The 24219-nt window shown below is 43.2% G+C and overlaps 1 protein-coding gene across 2 annotated transcripts; it reads right to left on the bottom strand.

Annotated features, from left to right (window-relative positions):
* Positions 1-734: 734 nt before the first annotated feature.
* Apex2 (apurinic/apyrimidinic endodeoxyribonuclease 2) lies at positions 735-19339 on the bottom strand. 2 transcript variants are annotated; one of them, XM_052755663.1, is made up of 6 exons: positions 19114-19339; positions 18214-18297; positions 16832-17012; positions 16161-16307; positions 15388-15457; positions 735-1916 (listed from the first exon to the last, which is right to left on the bottom strand). In XM_052755663.1, exons 1-6 carry the CDS (start codon positions 19265-19267, stop codon positions 999-1001), a joined length of 1554 nt encoding a protein of 517 aa, XP_052611623.1. In that variant the 5' UTR covers positions 19268-19339; the 3' UTR covers positions 735-998. The 2 variants fall into 2 exon arrangements, with proteins under 2 accessions (XP_052611623.1, XP_052611712.1); XM_052755752.1 differs by lacking the exons at positions 16832-17012; positions 18214-18297 and having other exon boundaries at positions 19114-19335.
* Positions 19340-24219: the final 4880 nt, after the last annotated feature.

Consider the following 24219-nt stretch of genomic DNA (forward strand, 5'->3'; position numbering starts at 1 on the left):
CCGAAACTGTATTGGAAGTTGTACAAAGAGCTAAACCCTTAGCAGACTTGAAGTAGCTTTCTCAAAGGTTTCAACAAAAATACAGGGCTCTCCTCTTCACTGGTACACCTGGAAAGCTGAGCCGCAGGTAGCCTCTGATATCAGAACACTAAGTAGGTCTCAACTAAAGATGGACTGTCCTTTGGAAATAATGGCTTTCCCAAACCAAGAAATCTTCCAGAATGAGGAACAAAATGTCTTTCTTGATCTACTATCCTCTTTCCTTCCAAAAGCATGTTACATGATTTACAAGCCTTTCTCAAGGTGAAGGAAGAGGCTTGGATATAGTACACAATGTCTTCACACAAGGTTTCCAACAGGGAACTAGTAACTCTACTGGCTGAGGTGGTCATCTTCCGAGACTTAAGGTATCGCAGGCCCTGTGACTCAGAGGGCTAAAACACCCCTTCTTTCTCTCTGATGAGCACCTGTTACATCTGAAGAACCCACAACTTGGGAAGCTCTTGTTTACATATACACAACCCACACCACACCCACCTTCCTCACTGATCCAACCTCAGAGTCTCGGGTAATCCCTGGAGAGCAGCAGACTCCTTCATGAGGCACATAGCTCCTCCCTCCAACTGCTGCCTTGGCAGTATGACACTGGGCTATGGGAGGCTAGAAAGCCTAGTACTGAGAAAGCCTGACTCAACTTTCTAGAGTGCATCAAAATATCCACTCAACACAGCACACTGAGACAAAGGCCAGACTTTATTTATGAACGAATACAGTGTCTAGAAGGGCAGAAGGGATTTAAACTAGTTCCTGGTTCCTATGTGTATGAAGAGGAAGGAACAGAGATATGAGAAGAAGGGAAGAAAGGGAGGGAAATGAGAGAAGAGAAAGCAGAGAAAGAAAGGAAGCCTCAGGGGAGAAGACAAATTTAGAGGCATGGACCTGGCATCAGACCCTGTGCATGAGGTAACCATGCCAGACGTCCCTAGGCCTCAGTTCTTTCAGCTGGGCCTGCTCCAGAGGAAGAAGTTACAGCGAGAGGAGGGGTCGCTGGGAGGACCTCGGGGCCTAGCACACATGTAGAAATGGCGGCCCAAGTTGGGTCCTGCCTTTTTCACAGTACGCATCACACACGGCTCCTTATGGCCTCCACAGAGGGGCATGGGTGAGGGCCCACTCAGCATAGACTTCCAGAAGGAGGTCCGTATTTCTTTCTCATCTTTGGCCTCTGAAACCTTGGCCTTCTCTTCCACCACTGTGGCCACTGTGACCTCTTCTGGAGTCTCTGGGATGGTAAGAGTGCCCACCAGAGGCACACTAGGTAGTTCCACAACAGGAGGGGGTTGGGGAAGGTTAGAGGAAGGCTGGAAGTAACTCATCAGGTCTTTCTGGTTCCTTTTGGAGCCGCCTTGACTTTTCCGAGGCCTGCTTGAATGCATGCGAGCTTTACTTGGGTGTTTCTGTACCTGGATTTGATGGCTGGGCTGCGGTACTGGCTGAACTCGTACAGGTTCTTGTTCCAGAGGAACTAGGAAGCGAAGAATCTTGAGCTGGGTACCTGCAAACTCAGGGAGGAAGCGGGTACACAGAGCTGGGCACTGTTTTGCTGGCACACAGGACACATTCAAGACAGCTCCCACAGGGCAATGGTCAGAGCCCATCACTTCGGGGAGTAGGAAGGAGGACTGGAAGGTGTCCATGACCAAGGTACTATCCCCCAGTACATAGTCAATTCGAGTGCCATAGTTGAGAGGGCGTGCACCACTGACCACTGACCAGCAGGTGAAGGCCCTCTCCTGTTTTGGATGGAAGTAACGGTAGCTATCCATGAAGAGCCCTGTGTGGGATCCAGCCTCCATCCCTGGGTTACTGAGCAAGCCATCCATCCACTTACGCCCTGGGTCCTCTTCAAAGCACTCCTGGGGAAGGGAAAGGGAATGAAAAGCCACAACTAGATCCTTAGAACAGGAAGAAATTGAGACTAACTGTTTCATTTTACAAGTAAGAAAATTTGGTTATTCTAAAGAAGATTCCTGTTCAAGGCCATATAGCCCAGGCCATGCAGAACTAGGTTTTGGTGTTCTTTTCTTTTCTTTTCTTCCTTCCTTCCTTCATTTATTTTTGTGAAAGGGTGTTTTGCCTCCCTGTGTATCTGTGTATCACGTGCATGCAGTACGCATGGAGGTCAGAAGAAGTTGTCAGGCTCTCAGAAACTGATGTTAAAGATGGTTCTTAGCTGCCATGTGGGTGCTGGGAATCTAACCCAGGTCCACTGCAAGAGAACTAAGCACTCTTCACAGCTGAACCATCTCTCCAGCCCTGACAAGCATGAGCTTTGAAATAAACGGTGTTAGAAATCAAAGCCTGGGGTTGGAGAGAAGGCTCAGTTAAAATGTGTACTATTCTTGCAGAGGATTTGAGTTTGGTTCCAGCACCCATACAGACATCTCAAAACCACTGTAACTCCAGGGAATCCAGTGCCCCTGGGCCTCTGTGGACGCCTGCACTCATGTGCAAATACCCCCACACAAGCATACAATTTAAAATAAAAATAAATCTTTAAAGAAGTTCCTATTTGTCTCTCTCTATCCCACATTATGCTTACCTTGACATAAATGCCAAATCTAAAGGTCTGTTGTTTGCTTAAACAAAATAATTCCCAGAAATGCTTTACAAAAGATTCAAAAACAAAACCAAGCATGGTAGTTACGCCTGGAATTCCAGTACTTGGGAGGCTGAGGCAGGATGATTGCCACCTTGGGTATATTGTAAGACCCCATCGCAACAAATAAACAAGAAAAATGGTTGCCTCTACAGAGTAGTAAGCCAAAATCAGGAGTTGGAAGAACGCTACTTTTCCTTTAAGATCCCCACTCCATGCTGACTGGTTTATCTCAGGTGTGTCAATGTCCTCACTGACATCCCTCCTTCCTTAGGAGGTTGGGGAATTCAGGCATCCAAGTCTGTGTGTGGCCTTTGTCTCCGATCCCTGATCCATCCACCCATGTCTTTATTCAGTTCACCTACTTGCACACCCATTGATTTAGTGCAACAACATATTCACAGAACACCTGTTCTGTGACAGAACTGATGCTGGGGCCAAGTAGATACAGTCTTGGGAACAAAGGATGCTTACTTGGGGAAACGATTTGGGAACAAGATGTGGTACTAACTTCAGTAGAGGACACTCCAAACTCCAAGAACAGCTTTTGTGATGGGTTTGTGCACAATAGCTAAATGACCCGAAGGGACACCAGACTGAGATTCCAGTGGGGTAAGACTGCCACTGTCCATCAAGTAAAAGGTGCTGGCTACTCAGACTAGCATGGTGTCAAAGAGGACACAAGATGCAATCATGAGATAATGCGGAGCTAGAACAAACACTGCTGCCTGGCTGGCTCTGGGGAAGGGTAGAGAAGGACAAGAAGATTAGAAGAGCGCTCTGGTGAGAAGCTTGCACGGCGTGGAGTTTATCATCTTCGACACACTGCCACCACTTCAGAGTAGCCAAGTTCTGCTAAGAGCCACACCTACGCTTCTGGGACTCTCCTAAACACCAATCAAGGAACCCTGCCTTGCCCCCTTTCTGAAGCACCTCCAGGGATGAGTAATACTGTGTCAACACTGACCATGCCTTTGATGTTGATATACAGTTTTTGTTTTCATCCATGCTTTCTAGATCATAATTCCTCCTCACAGAAAATCCTAGAAACTACAACTTTTCTTCCCAGGAAGGCAGACCACATAAACTAACCCTTCCCCGCATTTTAGGTAGCCAATGAAACAGACCCTTGTATTATCTTAAGGCATAAGACCCTCACTCCAGACTCTCCACCTGGGAACCCAGTGGCCATGCTGGCCCGGGAAGCAGGTAAGCCATCTTGATTCTCCTTCCTGTCCTACACTGCAATTCCTCAGCCTCATCCCCAGCCCTGTGGCAGAGCGCTTGCAGGGGATGGTCCTCCTACCCACTTTCATTCCCTGTAGACTCCAGCAAACCTCAAGGCGATCCTAGCTTTACTACTTCCTGTGGACCCTCTCAGCTCCCCACCCCTTCAAACCCATTACTGCTCCTTTGTATCAACTGCTGATACCTCCAAACACTCTCTACTTGGTAATCCAGAGTCCACACTGGCCTGGGAAGCAGGTAGGCCATCTTCCCTCCATCCTGTCCTCCACTGCAATTCTTCCGGTCCCATCCTCAGCCCTGTAGCAGACCACTTGCAGGGGTCTATCCTCCCGCTCTGCCTCAGGTCCCTGGGGACTCCACCAAACCTTGCAGCAGACCCGGTTTGCCTCCTTCCTGTGGACCCTTTCATCACCCCTTCCTATGTGTCAGCCCCCAATACCTAAACACACTTTCTACTGGAAACTGCAGTGGCCACACTTGGCAGGGACTCAATTAGGTGAACCACTCTGTAGTTCCTGTCCTCCACTGAGAGCGCTTCATTCTCAGCCTTAGTCTGGAAACAACTTGCTGACAGTGCTCCTCCTCTTACTTCAACTCCATCCACTGGAGACTCCAACTCTTGGTTCAGACCCAGGGTCGAGCGAGCACACTCATGCCTGTCTTTCTAGATAATTCTTTGCCTTACTGCAACCTACTTGATAGATCGCCTCTTCGCACCGCACCTCCCAACTCCCTATGAACTCTACTGCTAGAGTGTGGCTAGTATCCCCTTGGCTCTTTCCTGAAGTCTCTCTCTGTCTTTTCTCCTAGCCCATCCCTACTCCTCTCTGCCACCCTCTGTGGCAGAGTGCCTGAGGAAACTCTATCAGGCGATGCACAGCCACCACACTTTCCGAAGATCCAGAAATGGCAACGGAAACCAAGGAATGGAACACCCACCCAACAAAGACAAGACCAGATATCAGCACACAGAATTACAATCTTCCCAATCCTAGGTGCCTAGACACCAACATAACCACACAATCAATAACAGCCAGGACAGTGTGGCTCCACCAGAGTCCAGCAACCTTACTACAGTAGACCCTGAGAAATGTAATATAACTGAAGCACAAACAAAACAAAGACTTCAAAATAGCTATTATGAACATGTCCAAGGTATAAAGAAGGTGTAAATCAATCTCCTAATGAAGTCTGTGAAAACACAAACAAACAAAGAAATGAAAAAATGAATATAGACCTGAAAGTAGAACTAGAATCACTAAAGAAAGCCAAACTGAGATAAAACTGGAAATGAAAAACTTATGAACTCCAACAGGAAACACAGAAACAAACCTCACCAACAGAATACAAGAGATGGAAGAGAGAATCTCAGGCATTGAAGATATAATTTCAATTGTAATGGATACCTCAGTCAAAAAAAAAAAAAAGTTAAATCCGGGGGTTGGGGATTTAGCTCAGTGGTAGAGCACTTGCTTAGCAAGCGTAAGGCCCTGGGTTCGGTTCTCAGCTCTGGAAAAAAAAAGTTAAATCTAAAAAACTCCTAACATGCTAGGCAGTGGTGGCTCACGCCTTTAATCCCAGCACTCAAGAGGCAGAGGCAGGTGGATCTCTCTAAGTTCGAGGCCAGCCTGGGCCACAGAGTGAGTTCCAGGAAAGGTGCAAAGCTACACAGAGAAACTCTGTCTCGAAAAACAACAAACCAACAAACAAACTAAACTCCTGACACAAAACATCCAGGAAATCTGGGACACTATGAAAAAACCAAATCTAAGAATAACAGGACTAGAGAAGGGGTAGAAACCCAGATCAGGGGCACAGAAAAGATTATCAACAAAATCATGGAAAAAATTTTCCCCATCCTAAAGAAAGAGATGCCCAAAGTCCAAGAAGCATACAGAACACCAAATAGACTAGACCAGAAAAGAAAGTCTCCTCAACATGTAATAACCAAGACACTAAACATATAGATAGAACAAAGAAAGACTATTAAAAGTTGCAAGGGAGCCGAGCAGTGGTGGTGCACACCTTTAATCCCAGGATCAAAGGTACAGAGACCTAGTTTCAGGTTAAATAAAATGAAGAAATTTGTGGCTAGCGGTAGCACATGCTTTTAATCCCAGCACTCGGGAGGCAGAGCCAGGCAGATCTCTGTGAGTTCAAGGTCAGCCTGGACTACAGAGCAAGATCCAGGACAGGCACCAAAACAACAGAGAAAACCTGTCTTGAAAAAAAAGTTGCAAGGGAAAAAGACCAAGTAATATATAAGGGCAGACCCATTAAAATTACACCTGACTTCTCAAGGGAGACTCTAAAACCAGAAGAACCTGGACAGATGTCCTACAAACTCTGAGAGATCACAGATGCCAGACTACTATACTCAGCAAAACTTTCACTCACAACTGATAAAGACATTCTATAATAAAACCAAATTTAAAAGGTATGCATCAACAAATCAACACAACAGATGCTGTTAAAAGGAAATCTTGAAATCTTAAGAGGCTAGCTACACCCACGAAAACATAAGGAATACATAATCCCTGACCAGCAAATCAAAGCCGGGGAAAAACCCACACCATAGCAACAAAATAACAGGAATCAATAACCACTGGTAATTAATTGCTCATTGGTAACTCTCAACATTATTGGTCTCAATTCTACAATAAAAAAAAAGACTAACAGATTGGATTTGAAAACTGGATCCATCTTTCTGCTGCATCCAAGAAACAACACCTCAGGGAAAGGGTTGGAAAAGAGTCTAAGCAAATAGACCTAAGAAGCAAACAGGTAGAGCTATTTGATTAGCTGACAAAATAGACCTCAAATCAAAACTAATCAGAAGTGAAAGTGAAGGGAGCTACACACTCAAAGAAAAAATGCACTGAGAGAGTAATGCAATTCTAAACCTTTACGCATCAACCACAAAGGTGCCCAAGTTCATAAAAGAAATGCAACTTCAGCTTCAATCACGTACTGATCCTCACACGGTGCCAGTGGGAAACTGCAATACCATACTCTCACCAGCAGACAGGTCATCCAGACAATAACTAAACAGACAAATAATGCTGGAGCTAAACAACGTCACAATCAAATGGACCTAACAGACATTTACAGAACATTTCATCCAAACACAACAGAATATACCTTCTCAGCATCTCATGGAACTTTCTCCAAAGCTGACCACATTTTCAGACACAAAGCAAGTATCAACAGAAACATGAAGATTGAAATAATATCCTGCATCTTATCAGACTACCATGAAGTAAAGCCGGATATCAATAAATAGAGACAACAGGAAGCTTACAAACATATGGAAACTGAACATCTCTCTACTGAATAAAAAAAAATGGGTCAAGAGAGAAAATTTTAAAAAAATTTTGCCGGGCGGTGGGGGCGCACATCTTTAATCCCAGCACTCGGGAGGCAGAGCCAGGCGGATCTCTGTGAGTTCGAGGCCAGCCTGGGCTACCAAGTGAGTCCCAGGAAAGGCGCAAAGCTACACAGAGAAACCCTGTCTCGAAAAAAAAAAACAAAAAAAAAATTTTTTTAAATTCTAAAATTGGATGAAAATGAATACATAACACGCCCAAACTTATGGGACACAATGAATGTGGTTCTAAGAGGCAAGTTCATAGCACTAATTGCCTACATCAAACAAACAAACAAAAAAAACTGGAGAGATCTCATACTAATAACTTAGCAGCATACCTGAAAGCTCAAGAATAAAGAAAGCACACATAAAGGGAACAGATGGCAAGAAATAACCAAACCAAGGACAGAATCAATAGAAACAAACAAAACAAAGAACAAATAAAACAAAGAGTGGGTTCTTTGAGAAAATCAGTAAGACTGAGTAACCATTACCCATGTTAACCAAAAGACGAGCAAGAAGATCCAAATTAATAAAATTATAGATGAAAATGGGGATATAACAACAGATACTGAGGATATCCAGAGAATCATAAGGACATAAATCTATACTGAACCAAACTGGAAAATGTAAAAGAAATAGATAAATTTCTTGATATATACCACTTACCAAAGTTAAATCTAGACTAGATAAGCAATTTAAACATACACATAACCTCTGGTGAAACCTATAGAAGCAGCAATTAAAAGTTCCCGAACCAAGGCAAGCCCAGGGCAAGATGTATTCAGCACAGAATTCTACCAGATATTCAAAGAATTAGTGTAAATACTTCTTATATTATTCTACAATATTGAAACAGAAGGAACAACACCTAATTCTTTTTAAGAGTCACAGTTACTCTGACACCTAAACCACACAAAGATCCAACAAAGAAGAAAATTACACAGGCCATTTTCCCTTATGAACATAGATGCAAAAATTCTCAATAAAATATTTTCAAAGTGAATCCAAGATAATCAAAAAGATTATCCACCACAATCAAGTGAGCTTCAGCCCAGAGATGAAGGGATGATTCAATATATGTAAATCAATAAATGTAATCCACCACATAAACAGGCTGAAAGACAAAAACCACATGATCATCTCATTAGATGCAGAAAAGGTCACTGACAAAATCCAACACCCCTTCATAATAAAAGTATTGGAGAGATCAGGGATACAAGGAACATACCTAAACATAATAAAGACAGTTTACAGCAAGTCCATAGCCAACACCAACCTAAACAGAGTGAAACTCAAAGCAATTCTAATAAATCAGGAACAAGACAAGGCTGTCCACTCTCTCCATACCTATTCAATATAGTACCTAAAGTCTTAGCTAGAGCAATAAGACAACTGAAGGAGATCAAGGGCATATAAATAAGAAAGGAAGAAGTCAAAGTATCTTTATTTGCAGATGATATGATAGTATACATAAGTGATCCTAAAAATTCCACCAGAAAAATTCTACAGCTGATAAATACTTTCAGAAAAGTAGCAGGATACAAAATCAACAGACAAAAATCAGTAGCCCTCCTATATGCAAATGTCAAATGGACTGAGAAAGAAACCAGGGAAACAATACCTTTCATAATAGCCTCAAATAATGTAAAGTATCTTGGGGTAACTCTAACCAAGCAAGTGAAAGTGTTGTGTGATAAAAACTTCCACTCTCTAAAGAAAGAAACTGAAGATTATTAAATTTCCCATCCTATGGATCAACAGGATTAATATAGTGAAAATGGCTATCTTACCAAAAGCAATCTACAGATTCAATGCACTTCCATCAAAATTCCACCTAAATTTTTCATAGAAATTATAACTACAATATTCAGCTTCATATGGAAATACAAAACACCCAGGATAGCTAAAACAATCCTGAATAACAAAAAAAACTACTGAAGGATTCGCCCACTCCTGATCTCAAATTGTACTATTGTAATAAAAATCAGCATGGCACCGGCATAAAAACAGGCATGTTGATCAATGGAATAGAATGGAAGACCCTGACATAAATCCACACACCAATGGACATCTGAGCTTTGATAAAGAAGCCAGAAATATACACCAGAAAAAAAGAACATCTTCAACAAATGCTGGTCAAACTGGATGGCTGTATGTAGAAGAATACAAATAGATCCATACTTATCAACCTACATAAAACTCAACTCCAAATGAATCAAAGACCTTAATATAAGGCCAGAAACCATTAATGTCATAGAAGAGAAAGTGGGGAACAGCTTTGAACTCAATGGCACAGGAGAAGACTTTCTAAACAGAACACCGACAGCACGGCAACTAAAAACAACAATTAATAAATAGGAACTCATCAAACCGAAAGCTTCTGTATGGATACCATCATTTTGACAAAGCGGCAGCCTACAAAATGGGAAAAGACCTTTATCAAATACATATCAACAGAGGGCAAATAGCTAAAATATATAAAGAACTAAAAAAAAAAAGTGGACGTCAAGAAATAATCCATTTAAAAAATGGGGTACAGACTTAAACAGAGAGTTCTCAAAATGATGAAACACAAATGGCTGAGAAACACTTAAAGAAATGTTCAGTATCCTTAGTCATTAAGGAAACGCAAATCCAAACCATTTTGAGATTCCATCTTACACTAGTCAGGATGGCCAAAATGAATAAAACAAATGACAGCTCATGCTGGAGAGGTATGAAGAAAGGGGAATACTCATCCATGGCTGGTAGGTTTGCAAACTTGTCCAGTCACTATGGAAATTAGTGTGGCAGTTCCTTAGGAAATTGGGAATAGATCTACATCAAGATCCAGCTACAGGGGCTAGAGATGGTTCAGTGGTTAAAAGCACTGGCTGTTCTTCTAGAGGACCTGGGTTCAATTCCCAGCACCCACATGGCAGCTTACACCTGACTGTAACTCCAGTTCCAGGGGATCTGATACTTTACACTAATGCTCATAAAATAAAGTTAAATAAAAATAAAAAAAAAGATTCAGCTACATCACTCTTGGGAATATACCCAAAGTACTCTACACCCTACTACAGAGACACTGCTTATCCATGCTCAATTTTGCTCAATTCATAACAGTCAGAAATTGGAAACAGCCTAATGTCCATCAACAGACGAATGGATAATGAAAATGTGATACATTCACAATGGAATATTACTCAGATATTTAAAAAATGAAATCATAAAATTCGCAGTTAAATGCATGAAGCTAGAAAAAAAGTCATCTGGAGTAAAGTAACCCAGACCTAAAAAGACAAATACAGCAGGTATTCACTTATATGTGTATGTTAGTTTTAAAGCTTTCAATGTCCATGATAGATATAGAGTAAGGGACTAGGAGGGATGGGAGGAGTTCCTGAGGAAGGGGAAATAGAATACATAGAATACAATTACGGCTACACAGAGATGGGTGGGAGGTGGGGGTGGGTGGGACCTGAAATGGGAGGATTAAGTAGAGACTCGGAGGGAAGAGGAGGATAAGAAAGAATACAGTGAGTGACAGCTAAAACTAAAGGCCATCCAAGGGGCCATATTAAACCTACTACAGTAGAAGCTTATTAATATATATATATATATATATATATATATATATATATATACACATAACTGAAAGAAATATAAATGAAATCACCAAATAATGGGGGAAACAAAGCTCCAACTAGACATCTCTTGCTACCAACTGAAACCTCCAGTACTAGGAATAAGTTACATATAATTGAATTGTTGGCCAAAGGAGCCCCATGGAAACCCTCAAACAATTCAGGCTATTTCCAAGGCTATTGATTCCTCTCTACAAATTGAAGGTAAAGCCCTATTGCCAAAGATAACACAAACATCTCTCATTGAACACAAAAAAGTCAAGCTGGTGCCTAACCAGAGCCAGTACTCCACACAATACCAAAGGACAAAGATAATCAGCAACTCAGCTATAAACCCTTTGATAAACAGTGGTAACCTGAATGCATGATACACGTGTGCAAAAGTGGCACCAAAGTGTTGGGAGTGAGCAACCACTCTCTGACTGGATTTAAGTTACACTCTATGACATGGAACCCATGCCTGACACTACCTTGGTGGCCAAGAACCTGCGACGAGATGGTCAGGAACTTAGGGAAAACCAAATACCATTGTTCTGCTAAAGGAATGTAACAATATAATGACTCTTATAATCTGCTATACCCATCACTGCCTTGCTCAGCCATCATCAGAGGAGCCTCCACCTGCAGAAAATGGGAGCAAATATAGAGACCCACATCTGGACAATGTGTAGACAGTGATAGACCTTGGAACACTCAGTCCTAAAGGGGGTGTCTTCATCAAACTCTTCCCCTCAGGGCTCAGGGAGATATGTGGAGGAGGAAGAGGAAAGACTGTAAGAGCCAGAGGGGATGGAAGACAGCAAGGAAACAAGGCCATCCAGACACATGCACGAATTCATGGACACTGGAGCACCTTGCACAGGGCCTGCACAGGTCCGAGCCTGATGGCGTCCAACACTGAAAGAGGGAAATGGACATGATCTCCCATCCCTAACATAAAGCTATCTACAATAGACAATTGCTCACAAAGGGAAAATGAGTTTTCTCCAATGGAGTCTCCCTGGATATGTTAACCACACTGAAGGGCAGGCCCCATGCCAAGCAGTAGGTGGCCAACACAAAATAAACACAATGGTACTTTTGCAGATCTTTGTCTAAGCATTTTTTTACCTTACTGGTCTTTTGCTTACATATTATGGTTTCCAATTTTGTGTTTTTATGGTTGCTCTCTCTCTGTCTCTGTGTGTGTGTGTGTGCGTATGTGTGTGCGCGTGTGCGTGTGTGTGTGCGCGCTTCTACAGCTCTTTGTTTCATTCTATTCTGTTTTTTCTCTTTCTCTTTGTTTTCTAAAGAGAGAGGGAAAGGAGGAAGGCATGGAGTTGAATGGGTAGGGAAGAGGGGAGGATCTGGGAGACGAGGGAGGGGAAATCATGATCAGAATACATTGTGTAAACAAATCTATTTTCAATAAAATAAAAGCGCTTCCTTCCAGAGGATCCGTGTCTGAACCACTGAGGAAGGACGAAAACCTGCCACAGGCCTTGATGGGTTTCCCTATCCCATTTATGCTCATGCAGTGAAGTCTCCGTGAAACCGCAAAGCAAGGTTCAGAGACCTTCTGGACAGTTCAACATGCCTCGGAGGCACAAGGCGGCAAATGATGGCTCATCCATGTGTTGGGAGAATGGCCCACCCAACTCCACAGCACTGGAAGCTTGGCACTTATGGCCCTTCCAGACCTTCCTCCACATGTACTTCTTCATCTGTCTATTTACTTCATTTCCAATATTCTTTATGGCTAATCATTGGACATAAGTTAGAGTGGCTGCCTGAGTACTTGCTTTGCTCTAGCAAATTAACTTAACCCATGGCCGAGGTCGGGTGAACCTCAATTTCTAGCTCAGAAGCTCCAACTGTGACTGGGTCTGAAGTGACAGTCTTGGAGAGTAGTCCTCAACATGTGGGATCTGACCATGTTTGGGGCAGACAAGTCATAACTGAACAGCATTAAAGGACAACTAGCTGATGCGCACAGATGAAGAGCAGCTTGCTTGCTTGGAGGTAAGGAGAAATCCCCACATCTTTTGAGCTCACAGGAGTCTTCTATTGGTTATTATAGTATGACAGCAGAGAAAAAACAGGCAGCTTGCTTTTCTAGCACAGCAGTCCTTTCTGTGAGGATGGTCAAGATGAGAAGTTTCATATACATTCTAAGGTAGTGCTTCTCAAGCTTGTACATATAATAACATCTCCTGTAGGACTTTTCAACAAACCATTACCATGGGTCCACACCTAAGAGATTGATTCCATTGTTTGGGTATAGTATTAAGACACTGATAGGTTTGCTCTAATATGCAGTTAAGGGTTAAGGAAACATTGGCCTAGAGGGAATGAGAGGCTCATCTAAGAAAAAAGAGAGGGGATGGCGGCTTATTTGGTGAGAGTGAAAAAAGCTAGAGTAAAAAGAGCTTTTGCAGAGGGTGGAGAAATGATGTATGTCTGAAGTGAAGAGAGTATACAGAGATACTGAGGATGGAAAGAGACAGGGCACTAATCAGAAAGCACCTTGAATGCCTGGCCTCAATGCTTCCTCTGTATCACAGAGGTAAAGAGGTGGTTTGCAAACAGGAAAACTGTACTCAAAATCTTTACCATGCCCACAAAGGAGTCTGCAGCCCCACCTCCTGCCACTCACCTCCTGTCCCATGACACTCTAAAAAGGATGAGACTTGAAGTTCTCCACACCGTAAAGGTTCAATTAACCTCTAAAGATTTAGCTGGTTTTAGCTATCTGACTGATGTCTTTGCCTGCCTAGGAATTCCATGTTTGGGTTACTCTGGCTTCCTAGGGATGCCACCTTAGCCATGAAAGTGCCACTCTAGAACTGGATAGCAATGTATCTATGACACATTCACATACTGAAGGCTCAAGAGCCATGAGCTAGATTGGACTTGTTCTCCAGCACATGGGCCAGAGCCAGGCCAAGGTAAGGTCAGTATTGTCTACTGAATGAAAGACAAAAGCTCATACATATTTTAGAACAGTATTTCAGTGGGACCATATAAAATTTAAAAAGCTTCTACGTAGTAAAGAAACAATCGGTAGAGCAAAGAGACAACTACAGAACATGAGAAAATATCTTCAAACTACTTATCTTATGGAGATTAATATCCAGAGCATACAAGGAGCTCAAACAACTCAGTAACAAAAACAGGTCTGATTGGGGGCCAGAGAGATGGCTCAGCAGTTAAAAGCATTGACTTCTCTTTCAGAGGTCCTGAGTTCAATTCCCAGGAACCACATGGTGGCTCACAACCATCTCTAATGGGGTCTGATGCCCTCTTCTGGCATAAAGGCATACACGCAGCTAGAGCATTTATATATATATAAAATAAATAAATCTTTAAAAAAAATAGGTCTGATTGAAAAATCAGTAAATAAAGCCAGGTATGGCAACACATGTTTTTAATCCAGCTCTGGGAGGCAGAGGCAGGTGGATCTCTAAGTTTGAGGCCAGCCTAGTCTATAGAGTGAGTTTCAGACTAGCCAGGGTTATACAAACAACCAACCAACCAAAAAGAAAAACTTGCAAATAATATGAATAAATATTTCTCAAAAAGATATAAAAGTGGCGAATATGAATATGACAAAATGTTCAACATAATTGTCAGAGAAATGTGAACCAAATCCAGTGTAATAGATAGCATCTCCCTCTCAGTCTTGTTAGAATGGCTATTATCAAAGACAAGGATACATGGAAAGGGGAACTCTCATACACTGATGGTGGGAATGTAAACTAGTATGAAAGTTCCTGAAAATGTTTAAAATGAAACTACCACATGATCCAGATAACCTACCATGTTCACTACAGTAGCATTTACAACAACCAAGATACACAGGCAACCTACACATTCATTAATGAACAAATAAAGAAAATATAACACGCATACAGAATACAATATGACTTAGCCAGAAAGAAGACTATATATAAGTCATTTGCAGCAAAATGAATGGAACTGGAAGACATGAAAACAAGGCAAGCCCAGAAAGATAGATGCCATGTGATCTCACTCGTGTATGGAAGTCTGAAAGGTTGATCTCATGGAGCAGAGTAGAACAGTTGTTACCAGAGTCCAGGAGAGGTAGGAAGAAAGGGATAGAGTGGTTGCTTAATGTGAACAGTGTGACAGGAAGATAAAGGCCTAGTGTTCCAAAATATAGTAATAACTAGCAAGAAATTATTTTATATTTCAAACCAGGTAGTAGAAAGAATTTTGAATGTTTGCCCACACAGAAAGACAAATGTTTGAGGTGACAGATATGGTAATTTACCCCATTTGACCATTATACATGTCAAAATATTACATCATACTCCATAAATACGTACAATTATTACATGTAATTTCAAAACGAAGAAAGAACATATTCACACCAAGCACTATTTTTCCATAAAGGAAGTGACCTCCGGTGCCAAACTTCCAGTACTGGCCGGCTGGGTAAACAGAACCAGAGTGGGGCGTAGGTTTAGAGGGAGCCTTACCAGACTGCCTGCATCACAGTGGTCAATGGGTCGATGGGCTGTATTTAGGTCTCCCAGGATTATCACATGACTGAAAAACACAATGTGGGACTGTCAGCTGGACATTCCAGAATGAGCAGTCCCATATCCTTTTTTTTCCCTAGACCCGAGAGCTCAGAGGAGCAACCTCCCAGCTAGAGCCCTTGCTACCAATTACTCATAGCAGTGTGCCTCTTCCATTCTCCCATTTTGACACATTCTGGATGCTTCTCATATATTAGGAACCAAATTCTGAGTGGCAAAGTTGACACTGTTCCGTATGATATGAACGCTTCAATGATCTCCATCTAATTCATCGTTCTCATCCTTCAAAGCTGAGCTCGGACAGCCCTGCCTACAGGAAGCACTCCATGGTTACTCCCACTTTTTTCCTGTCTGTCCTTGGAACTAGGTACTTTACCACCCTCGCCTCATTTTGTCCTCAAAACTCTTCTATGGGGTAGGGATTCACACAGGCATTTGACAATAGAGAACATGGAGCAGAGCTGCCCTTAAGGCTTATGGTAAGTGAAGAGCCTGAACAAGTGCTCAGAGTACAAAGCCTGTGTTCATGTCACTTTACTCTGTCCTCACACCTCTTAAGCCAGAAAGGCTTGTTCAGGGCAGCACGACAATGTTTGAAACTAGACTGTAAAGGAACTCAAAGACAAAATTCTATGTTCTTTTATGGAGCACGACATAAGGTTAGTCACCAAGATGAGCTCAACCAGCCTGGCTGCCTAGACTTACAATACCTGCCAGCTGCCAAGAGTGCTTCTGCTCGGATCTGCAGCAGGCGATAGAAACGCATCTTGAAAGTCAATCGCTCAGGCTTCCCAGGATCCACATGTGGACAGTACACGTTGATCAGGGTCAAGGTCTTCTCCTTCCCTTCCAGTGTGCTGCGGAGAAAAGAGCACCCCCCAAAAAAGGTCAGTTTCAAGACTCCCCTTCCATACTCACACCATGCAGCTTCCAGTTAATGGTTGTTCACGGGATGGAAGAAAAAGGGTTTGGGAGACACCAATGAGCAGGTACAAGCAGGTCTTAGGAATGGACTCTAGGTGAGGCAAGGAGAGCATAGTACCCAGGTAAACTGGGTGATAATGCTGCCATTCATGAAGATAAGATACCCAGAAAGAAACCAATTTGGGGCCATGAGTTCTGTGCTGGCTAAGCTGCTTTTGAGTAGCCTGTGGTAATTAGAGAGCTGTACTCCCAGGCTAGTCTCCCACAGTAGAGAGGGGAACACAATGCTCAGAAGGAAGCATGATTTGCCAGGATTAGCCCAGCCAGTACTAGAGGCCAGGAAGGCAAGTTTGGGAACTTTTCTACAGCAATTGAATACCTGTAAGGTGGGCCTTATATTCTGGACACTAAGACTAGAACCAGAGATGGTCTGTAGGAGGAGGATATGGGCTATTACCGGATCTTATGCTGTGTAAGGAGGGCCCGGCCCTCACTATCCAGAACCCGGAGTTCTTCTTGGGTGAACTCATCCATGTTTCCATAGCAACCAACATCCCCATTTAGGGTGGCAAAGACACCACTCAGTCCTTCTTCAGCGGCTACTGGGGTAGCACTATCCTTACAAAAGGTAGCCACACCTGGGGACAGACAAAGTATCCTGAATGGGATTGGCAGCCAAAACACTACTGTACAGCCTGTTCCACTCCAAATAGCCCCATACAAGGAATAGTTTTGGTTATCTTTGTTAAATGTAACTTTTTAAAAATGTATGAACAATCCTCCTAATTCATGGGCCATATACGGCTCTGTAGAATCCGAAGCAACTTGGGTGCGGAATGTCGGGGTGTTCTGTGTAGCGTGGGTCAGTTGCAGAAAGAAGGTACTCCAAGATGAAATTTTAAGGCCTATATGGCAGGAGGAAGGTCCAGCCTCTCTGATGGACTGAACCTTGAAGAGCCATACAAAGGCGTATTTACTGAGTGTTACACAAAGTTGTTTTGGGGGTAAAGCATTTCCTCATACCAAGGTCCACAATCTAATCTCTATGTCTCACTAAAGGAAAGCATCACAGGCCCTCCTGACTCTAGTCCTTTATCGTGTGTCATTTGTAGTACACAATACTCCAAGAGCCTCGGGTGTGCCAGAGGCGTCTTGGGACCGAAGTCATGCAAAGCTGCAACGCCCCTTCAGAAAAACAATTCTACAAATCATGGAAAACAATCACTGATTTCCACAAAGATTCTTTACTGTATTGCACAATGATTCTTCAAGGTCAAAGTACTTCTAGAAAACAACTATTCATTCCAATGTCTACCCCAGATAGAGTGACTCTGCTAAATTCCTAAAACAAGTAACCCATACCCTGAGGCCTCAGTTTCATCTAAAAAGAACAATAATAATAATGTATTTTACACAGATACATGACAAATGCTGATAAAATATTGGCTATTAGTATAATCACATGCATGAATATCTAAAGTCTTGTAAGAACCTAGAAAGTAAGCATTATCCTCATTTTAGAGGTGAGAAACCTGAGATACAAAGGTCAAGTAACTTGCCAGAGAACACATAGCTAGCTAGGAAGTGAGCCATGTCTTGAACCCTAGCAGTTGAGCACCAGAGCTCACACAATTAACCATGACATTACTGTACTTCTGAGGGCCAAAAGGATAATTTGGTACATAAATATTAGGCTTTATATAACCTCAGATTATGCAGCTTTAGCTTTGAAGATGAAAAGTTGGAATATATTACCTTCTCATTAAATACCAAAACACTTTTCTGCTACTTGCCTCCATCACCAACACTAACTTAAATACCCCAGAAGACCCCATTTACCAGAATAGCCGCTACGGCTGCGGCTGAAGCTGAAATAGGAGTTATAGCCCTCAACAACAGCCAGGGGCTCTGTCAGTGCATCTCCTGGGGGGAAAAAAATGTAATATAAAGTTAGAGGTAAAACTAGTACTGTGGACCCATGAAAGACTGGAATTACAGTTATAGGCTAATTACTAGCATACATCAGAGCCATAACTAGCAGGGGGAGGGGAGAGAGAAGTATTTATCATGACAGGAGCTAGAAAGATGGAAAGGTCAGAAAGGGAACTGATATTCAAATTAAATGGGGAAGCAGGGAGAGCTGAGGAGAGCGAATCCGGGCTAAGTCTTGTGGTCCAGGTGATGAGAGGACTGGTGGGAGAATGCCTGCAGTGGACTGGGGATCTGAAGTGAGGGTAGGAGGCAGGAGAGGGAATCAGGAATATGAGTGGGGGATGACAGGAGAAGAAATTAGGAGTTCTAAGTTTGGGGTAAGACACGAAACAGGAATCTGGGGCTCTGAGGTGGAAGAACAAAGAGGAATTGGGGATATGGAAAAGAGAAATTGGAGTCTGGGTTGAGGACAAAGATTAGGTAGGAATTAAAGGACTGAAGTGGGAGCAGAGCTGGAGAACTGAGGAATCTGGCCTAGGAGCAAATTCAAGGCACCGAGTTGGGACGGTAGAATGGGCGGGAATCTGTGCCTGCGGGTTTCAACTGGGAAAGCAGGCCAGGAGTGGGAATTGGGGGCTCTAGCTGGGGTGGGGGAGTTTAAGAGTAAAGGGATCAGTACTTTCAGGTGGGTATAAGGGCAGGATTCTAAGTACGGGTAAACGGAAGAGTGAAATGAGGTGCAGCAGGGATCGAAAGTTAGCAGAAGGAAGAAAGCACGGTAGAGATCTTGGATTCTCAAACGCTTACTGGTCACTTTGGTCTCCTGGAGACAGACAATATCGGCATTCAACTTGTCCAAAATGCGTCGCAAGGCCGTGGGACAGCTGTTGGGTTCCTGGCATGTGAGCCCCTGCAGGGGACTCCGGATCCCATTGATGTTCCAGCTTACCACGCGCAACATTTTGGTAAACCGCCCGGTTTCAGGAAGCACGCTTAGGCGCGGAAATTCAGCGCCGCCCGGAAGTGAGCTAGCTCCCCGCCTTCCTCACGCGTTTGCGCAGGCGTTCTCTCAGCTGGTTCCTCCGCCCCCTGCGACGTGCGGGACGCACGCAGGGCGGGGCTTCGAGTTCAGTTCTCACAGGCGGGAGACGGAACTGAGGTGGAGAAGCTGTAGGGAAACCGGGTGTGGTCGCACAAGCTTGCAACCCCAGTACTCAGGAGACTGAGGCAGGGGCAGTCATGAATTCATGTCCAGCCTGGGCTACATAACAAGACCCAGTCCAAAACCTGGGAAGAGTGACTGGTGAGAAGCGCGTCCCTGGTTGGGCTCCTTTTCTTCTGGCCGCACGCTGGCCTGGACGCCCGATTCTGACTCCTTTTGTCGACACAAAAGTCCCCTTGATGCGTCAGGTTACTTACAAATGGGATTTTGTCACTTTGCCAAGGGTTGGTCCTCTGGGGAAAGAAACTCAGCCAAAGCCCTGCCCTCCCCTCCCCCACATGGAGACAGAACTCCAGTTTAAGTGAGCGGCCTCTGGCGGTGGTTGAGGGGCCTCTGTCCCCTGAGTCCTTTGGGCAATGGCAAAGGGAACTTTCTCAGCTGAAAGATAGAGCAGTTTCGATTGAGTCTGGAGGCAGGAGACTGCCTCAAATCCTCCCTGTATAGCCATATTTGTCTTGGCTCTCATAGCATGTAAAAGATGAGACAGAAAACATAACTTGGCATTTGGCTCCATTTCTCAGATGAGCAAAATTGAGGCCTGGAAAATTTATACTTCAGAATAGTATTATTGTCTCCCGATGCAGCTGTGGTTTTCCCGTCTACATTGTGTCATTTCATTCTTAGGAAAAACCAGGAAAAGGCGCTGAAGCTAAGTAGAAGTTGAGTAAATTCGTCTCAGTCTCACAGAAGTGGTAGAGCCAAGATTTAAACCCTTCTTAATCAGGTAAACGATTGATTTATTTTGAGTTAATATTTTCTGTCCACGCACCTCTGCATTTAGGTATTTTCCTGTGGGCACCGCTGCACTTTATGATCCAGTCTGTCACAGCATTGACCACAGTGCACAACTCCCATTGATTTCTGTTGTCACTAGACTGCCAACAGCCTCAGTGGTCATCTCTGACTAGCATAAATGATAAGGGAATAAGTATTTAGCAGATGGATATAAACAGATCAATGGGTTCTTGACTTATTTTTGAGTGCACAGAAACAGAATTAACAGGCATAGGCCAATTTCCAGGGAAAAGTATAACTTTCCACCCTAAGGTTTTTCACTGAAAATGGCTGCAGAGTTATTTGCACTCAAGCACAGACACCCTCAGAATTTCACAGCCTTAGAGCCATCATCCTCTATGGCTACAGAAAGAGCCACAGTGGGCTGCTCCCCCACTCCCAGGGGACTTAAAGGTTGCTAGTTATTGCCAGCAGAAAATAGCTCTGTAATTAAGAAAAGCCTGTGCCCTGAGCTTCTCCATGCTTTGGGAGTTGCTGGCTAAGGATTGAATCCCAGGAGTGGGTTAACTAGGACAAGGGAAATGAACATTTTTCTTCACGTTGCCAGATTACTTTTAAACAAGAGATTTTGCCCATACTGCACTGAAGTCAGATATGGAGCTCAGCTCCAAGGAAATCCAGTTCTTGCTCTCCTCAATAGCTGGTTTTCATTTCCTCATTCTCCAGTGACTTGTTAATATTAGTACTGACCTTTGGGGCAAGGTGAACACATGGTTGGACTGAAGAGAAAAGGCTCTGGGTGGCTCAGGAACTTCTTTGGCAGATAGAGCAGCTAACATTTCAACACTGCACACACCCCTTAACAAGGGCGCTTCCTCAGCCTTCCCAGGAACCAACGGATGCCACCCACTGGACCTGCTTTGGGGGTCTGTAAATGCAGGAGAGCCATCGGATAATTAGCGATGGAAGAAAAAGCCTCTAAGAGAACAGGTAGGTGAGAAAAAAGGAAAAGTAGACAGGTGTTCCACAGGTCAAAATCCTTGCTTCAGGTTCTTGGGAAAGTTTTCTTTGCATAGGAGTTTGATTGGGCTATATTAAAGGGTGTGGGAGAATTGGGAAAAGATGATATGTATATCTAATCTATCTGTCAGTATTTTAAAATCCAGTTGTACTTGACTGTGTAGGATACTGGCCTAAAGGACAATCCCCTGCTATCTTTGAAATTCCAATTTTCATTTTATTTTCTTTAATTTTGGAAACAGGGGCTAACTATGTTTCCCATGCTGGCCTGAAACTTTTTTTGTATCCCAGACTGGCTGTGATTGTGTGATCCTCCCAGCCTACCTTCCAGCTACGTAGTATAGTTTTAATTCAGGGTACCATAAAGATCAGATCTCTGACCTCTCCTCTAGTGTATAAAGTAGGGTTGCTCTGCTATGAACTTTTGACAAGTTCTTTAGTTTCTCTGGGTGTCAATAGACACCTTAGTAAAATATAAATTAAAGACCCTAGCCTGCTTCCCACAGAGGTCTGACCTGATGATCAAGCAGGGTGCGGGTGGGGGAGGCAGAATCCAGAGCTCTCTGGAGACACTTCAGGCCTTTCCTGCTGTGTCTGAGATGAGCACTCTTGGCTCGTATGCGGCATCCACAGGTAGTACCACGCACAGCACTCTACATGCGCTTCTTCCTGACTGACTATGGTTAATGAAGAGCCACTCCTGTGACTAGAATACAGTGAGCTTTGCAGACCAGACATGAGTCGGAAAATAGTGGAACCATAGGCCAGGGTGGCTGCTGGCAGAGAAGTCCTGATATGTGCTCATCCATGAATCTAGCCCGTAAGCATATGATCAACCATCTGTCAGCCTTCTAGCCTGTCACAAATGCATTCACAACCATGCCTTTCAAGGCTTACCAGTAAGATCCCATTTATGATTTTATTGCCCATATGTACTACTTTGATGCTTTAAATGAGATTCCTCTCCACACTCAGTCCTTGGAGGTAGGAGCAAGCTCTCCGGGTCTTCAAAAGTCATAATTCATAGTTTTCTTCCCTAGAAATAGTCCCAGTTTAAAATTTATGGTTCAACCTTTAGCCTTGAATGTGAATCTGATGCTGAGTGAACCCCGTGTCTATAACCAACACATTAAACCTTCTCAGGGAATTTCATAATTTTATTTATTCTATTCTATCCCAAAATTTTAAAACTTTCTTAGATGCCACTCTTTACCTCAGACAAATCAGCTCCCCCATCCATTTCCCTGAAAGCTGTTATAATAACTACCACAGTGAACTGGGATTTCTTTTTTTTTTCCTTTTTTTAAAATTTTTATTTTTATTTTGCAATACAATTCAGTTCTACATATCAGCTATGGATTCCCTTGTTCTCCCCCCTCTGGCCCCCCTCACCTTCCCCCCAGCCCACCCCCCATTCCTACCTCCTCCAGGGCAAAGCCTCCCCAGCGGACTGAGATCAACCTGGTAGACTCAGTCCAGGTAGGTCCAGTCCCCTCCTCGAACTGGAATTTCTTATCGCATGTTTATCTCATCTGCAGCAGAGAGATGTAGACTGTGAACATGGTCACTGAACAAGTGTCTTCCATACCAGAGCCTGAGATGAAGAGTCAGTAGATCACAGGGATCCAGGCCCCACCTTCAAGGATCCCACAGTCTAGTTAGGTAAAGAGAAACCCTTGCTCGCATAGAGGCATGTGGGCAATATGAGAACCAAAGGCAAAAGCCTCTCTCAAGGCTACAAGGCTGACTTTCAGAGAAGGTAAACCCTAAAACGGGTTTTGATGAGCAAGACAGAGCTCAGTAAGAATAGAGGATGCTCCAGACTGAGCAAAAGCCTAAAGACAGGAAAATGCTGTGGTTTGGGGCCCTGTGAATCAGCCAGTGTAGTTAAACATGGAGGTCTGAGGGATAGGAAACTGAATAGGTAGATTGAGACTGATTTAGAAGAAGTTTGAATGCTAGTCTGAGGCATTTCTAGAAGATTTGATTTTTTTTTCTGTTTCTGGGCTCAGAATTGATAACAGTGGTAAAAAGTTTCATAGGCAGATTTAAATTAGGTTATCAAACCCAGACCCTGAGTTTTACCCTTTCAGACCTTGTCAGAGGCCCTCTAGCCACCTAGCTCAGATTTCCTGCTACTAAAATTATCTTCTTGATACTTGGCAGTGTCATAAGGACAAATTTGTAAACATAAAAGATATGTTCATGTTATTGGCTAGATTACCTTGGACAAGCCATCCCCTCCTCAGCCTCATTTCCCTGTGTTCTTACTGTGGATGTTTGAAAGGAACAAGTAAGATAAATGAAATAGTGCTTTGTGGGCATTGGAAACCACAGAGACATGGTAAGATGCTTCAGACAGACTTACACTACTTATGTGACTTGTTAGGGTTAAGAAACTTGTGTCTTGCAAAGTCTATTTCTGAGACTCTAGGGGTTCTCTGCTAATCTGAAAGACCTAGTATTCTTTAACTTTAAATTGACACATAATTGTACATACTTGTGTGGTACTGTATGACATTTTATTACATGCATATAATGTGCAGTAATTAATTGGCATATGTATCACCTCAAATATTTATCATTTCTCCTCTCTACCAGCTACTTTGAAGTATGTAATTATCTGGTGTCAACCATAGTTATCCTGCTGTGCTCTGGAACATCAGAAGTTATTCCTCCTATTTACCTGAATCCCATACCTGTTGTTCTCTCTTCCCCTCTCCCTTCCCCACTAGTCTATACTCAGCTTCTTACCAACATCTTCTAGGTTCTGCAGTAAGTGAGAACATGTAGTATTTGACTTTCTATGCCAGACTTAGTTAACAGAAACCAAAAATAAGTTTACATCTCTAATTGATTCTCAGGAACTCCTTATAGTGTAAGTGTTAATTCGGCATCATAATATCATGATAGAGCTTATAGATTACTTGAAAAAA

The sequence above is a fragment of the Peromyscus californicus genome, unplaced genomic scaffold, assembly GCF_007827085.1.
Source record: "Peromyscus californicus insignis strain IS unplaced genomic scaffold, ASM782708v3 Scaffold_10__1_contigs__length_136768540, whole genome shotgun sequence".
Classification (NCBI taxonomy): Eukaryota; Metazoa; Chordata; class Mammalia; order Rodentia; family Cricetidae; genus Peromyscus; species Peromyscus californicus.

Coding starts and splice junctions, on each gene's coding strand:
- Apex2 (XM_052755663.1), bottom strand. CDS start 19,267: ATGTTGCGCGTGGTAAGCTGGAACATCAATGGGATCCGGAGTCCCCTG. Junction 18,298..19,113: donor CCAGGAGACCAAAGTGACCA/GTAAGCGTTTGA, acceptor TTTTCCCCCCAG/GAGATGCACTGACAGAGCCC. Junction 1,917..15,387: donor ACTGTGATGCAGGCAGTCTG/GTAAGGCTCCCT, acceptor TCCCTTCCCCAG/GAGTGCTTTGAAGAGGACCC.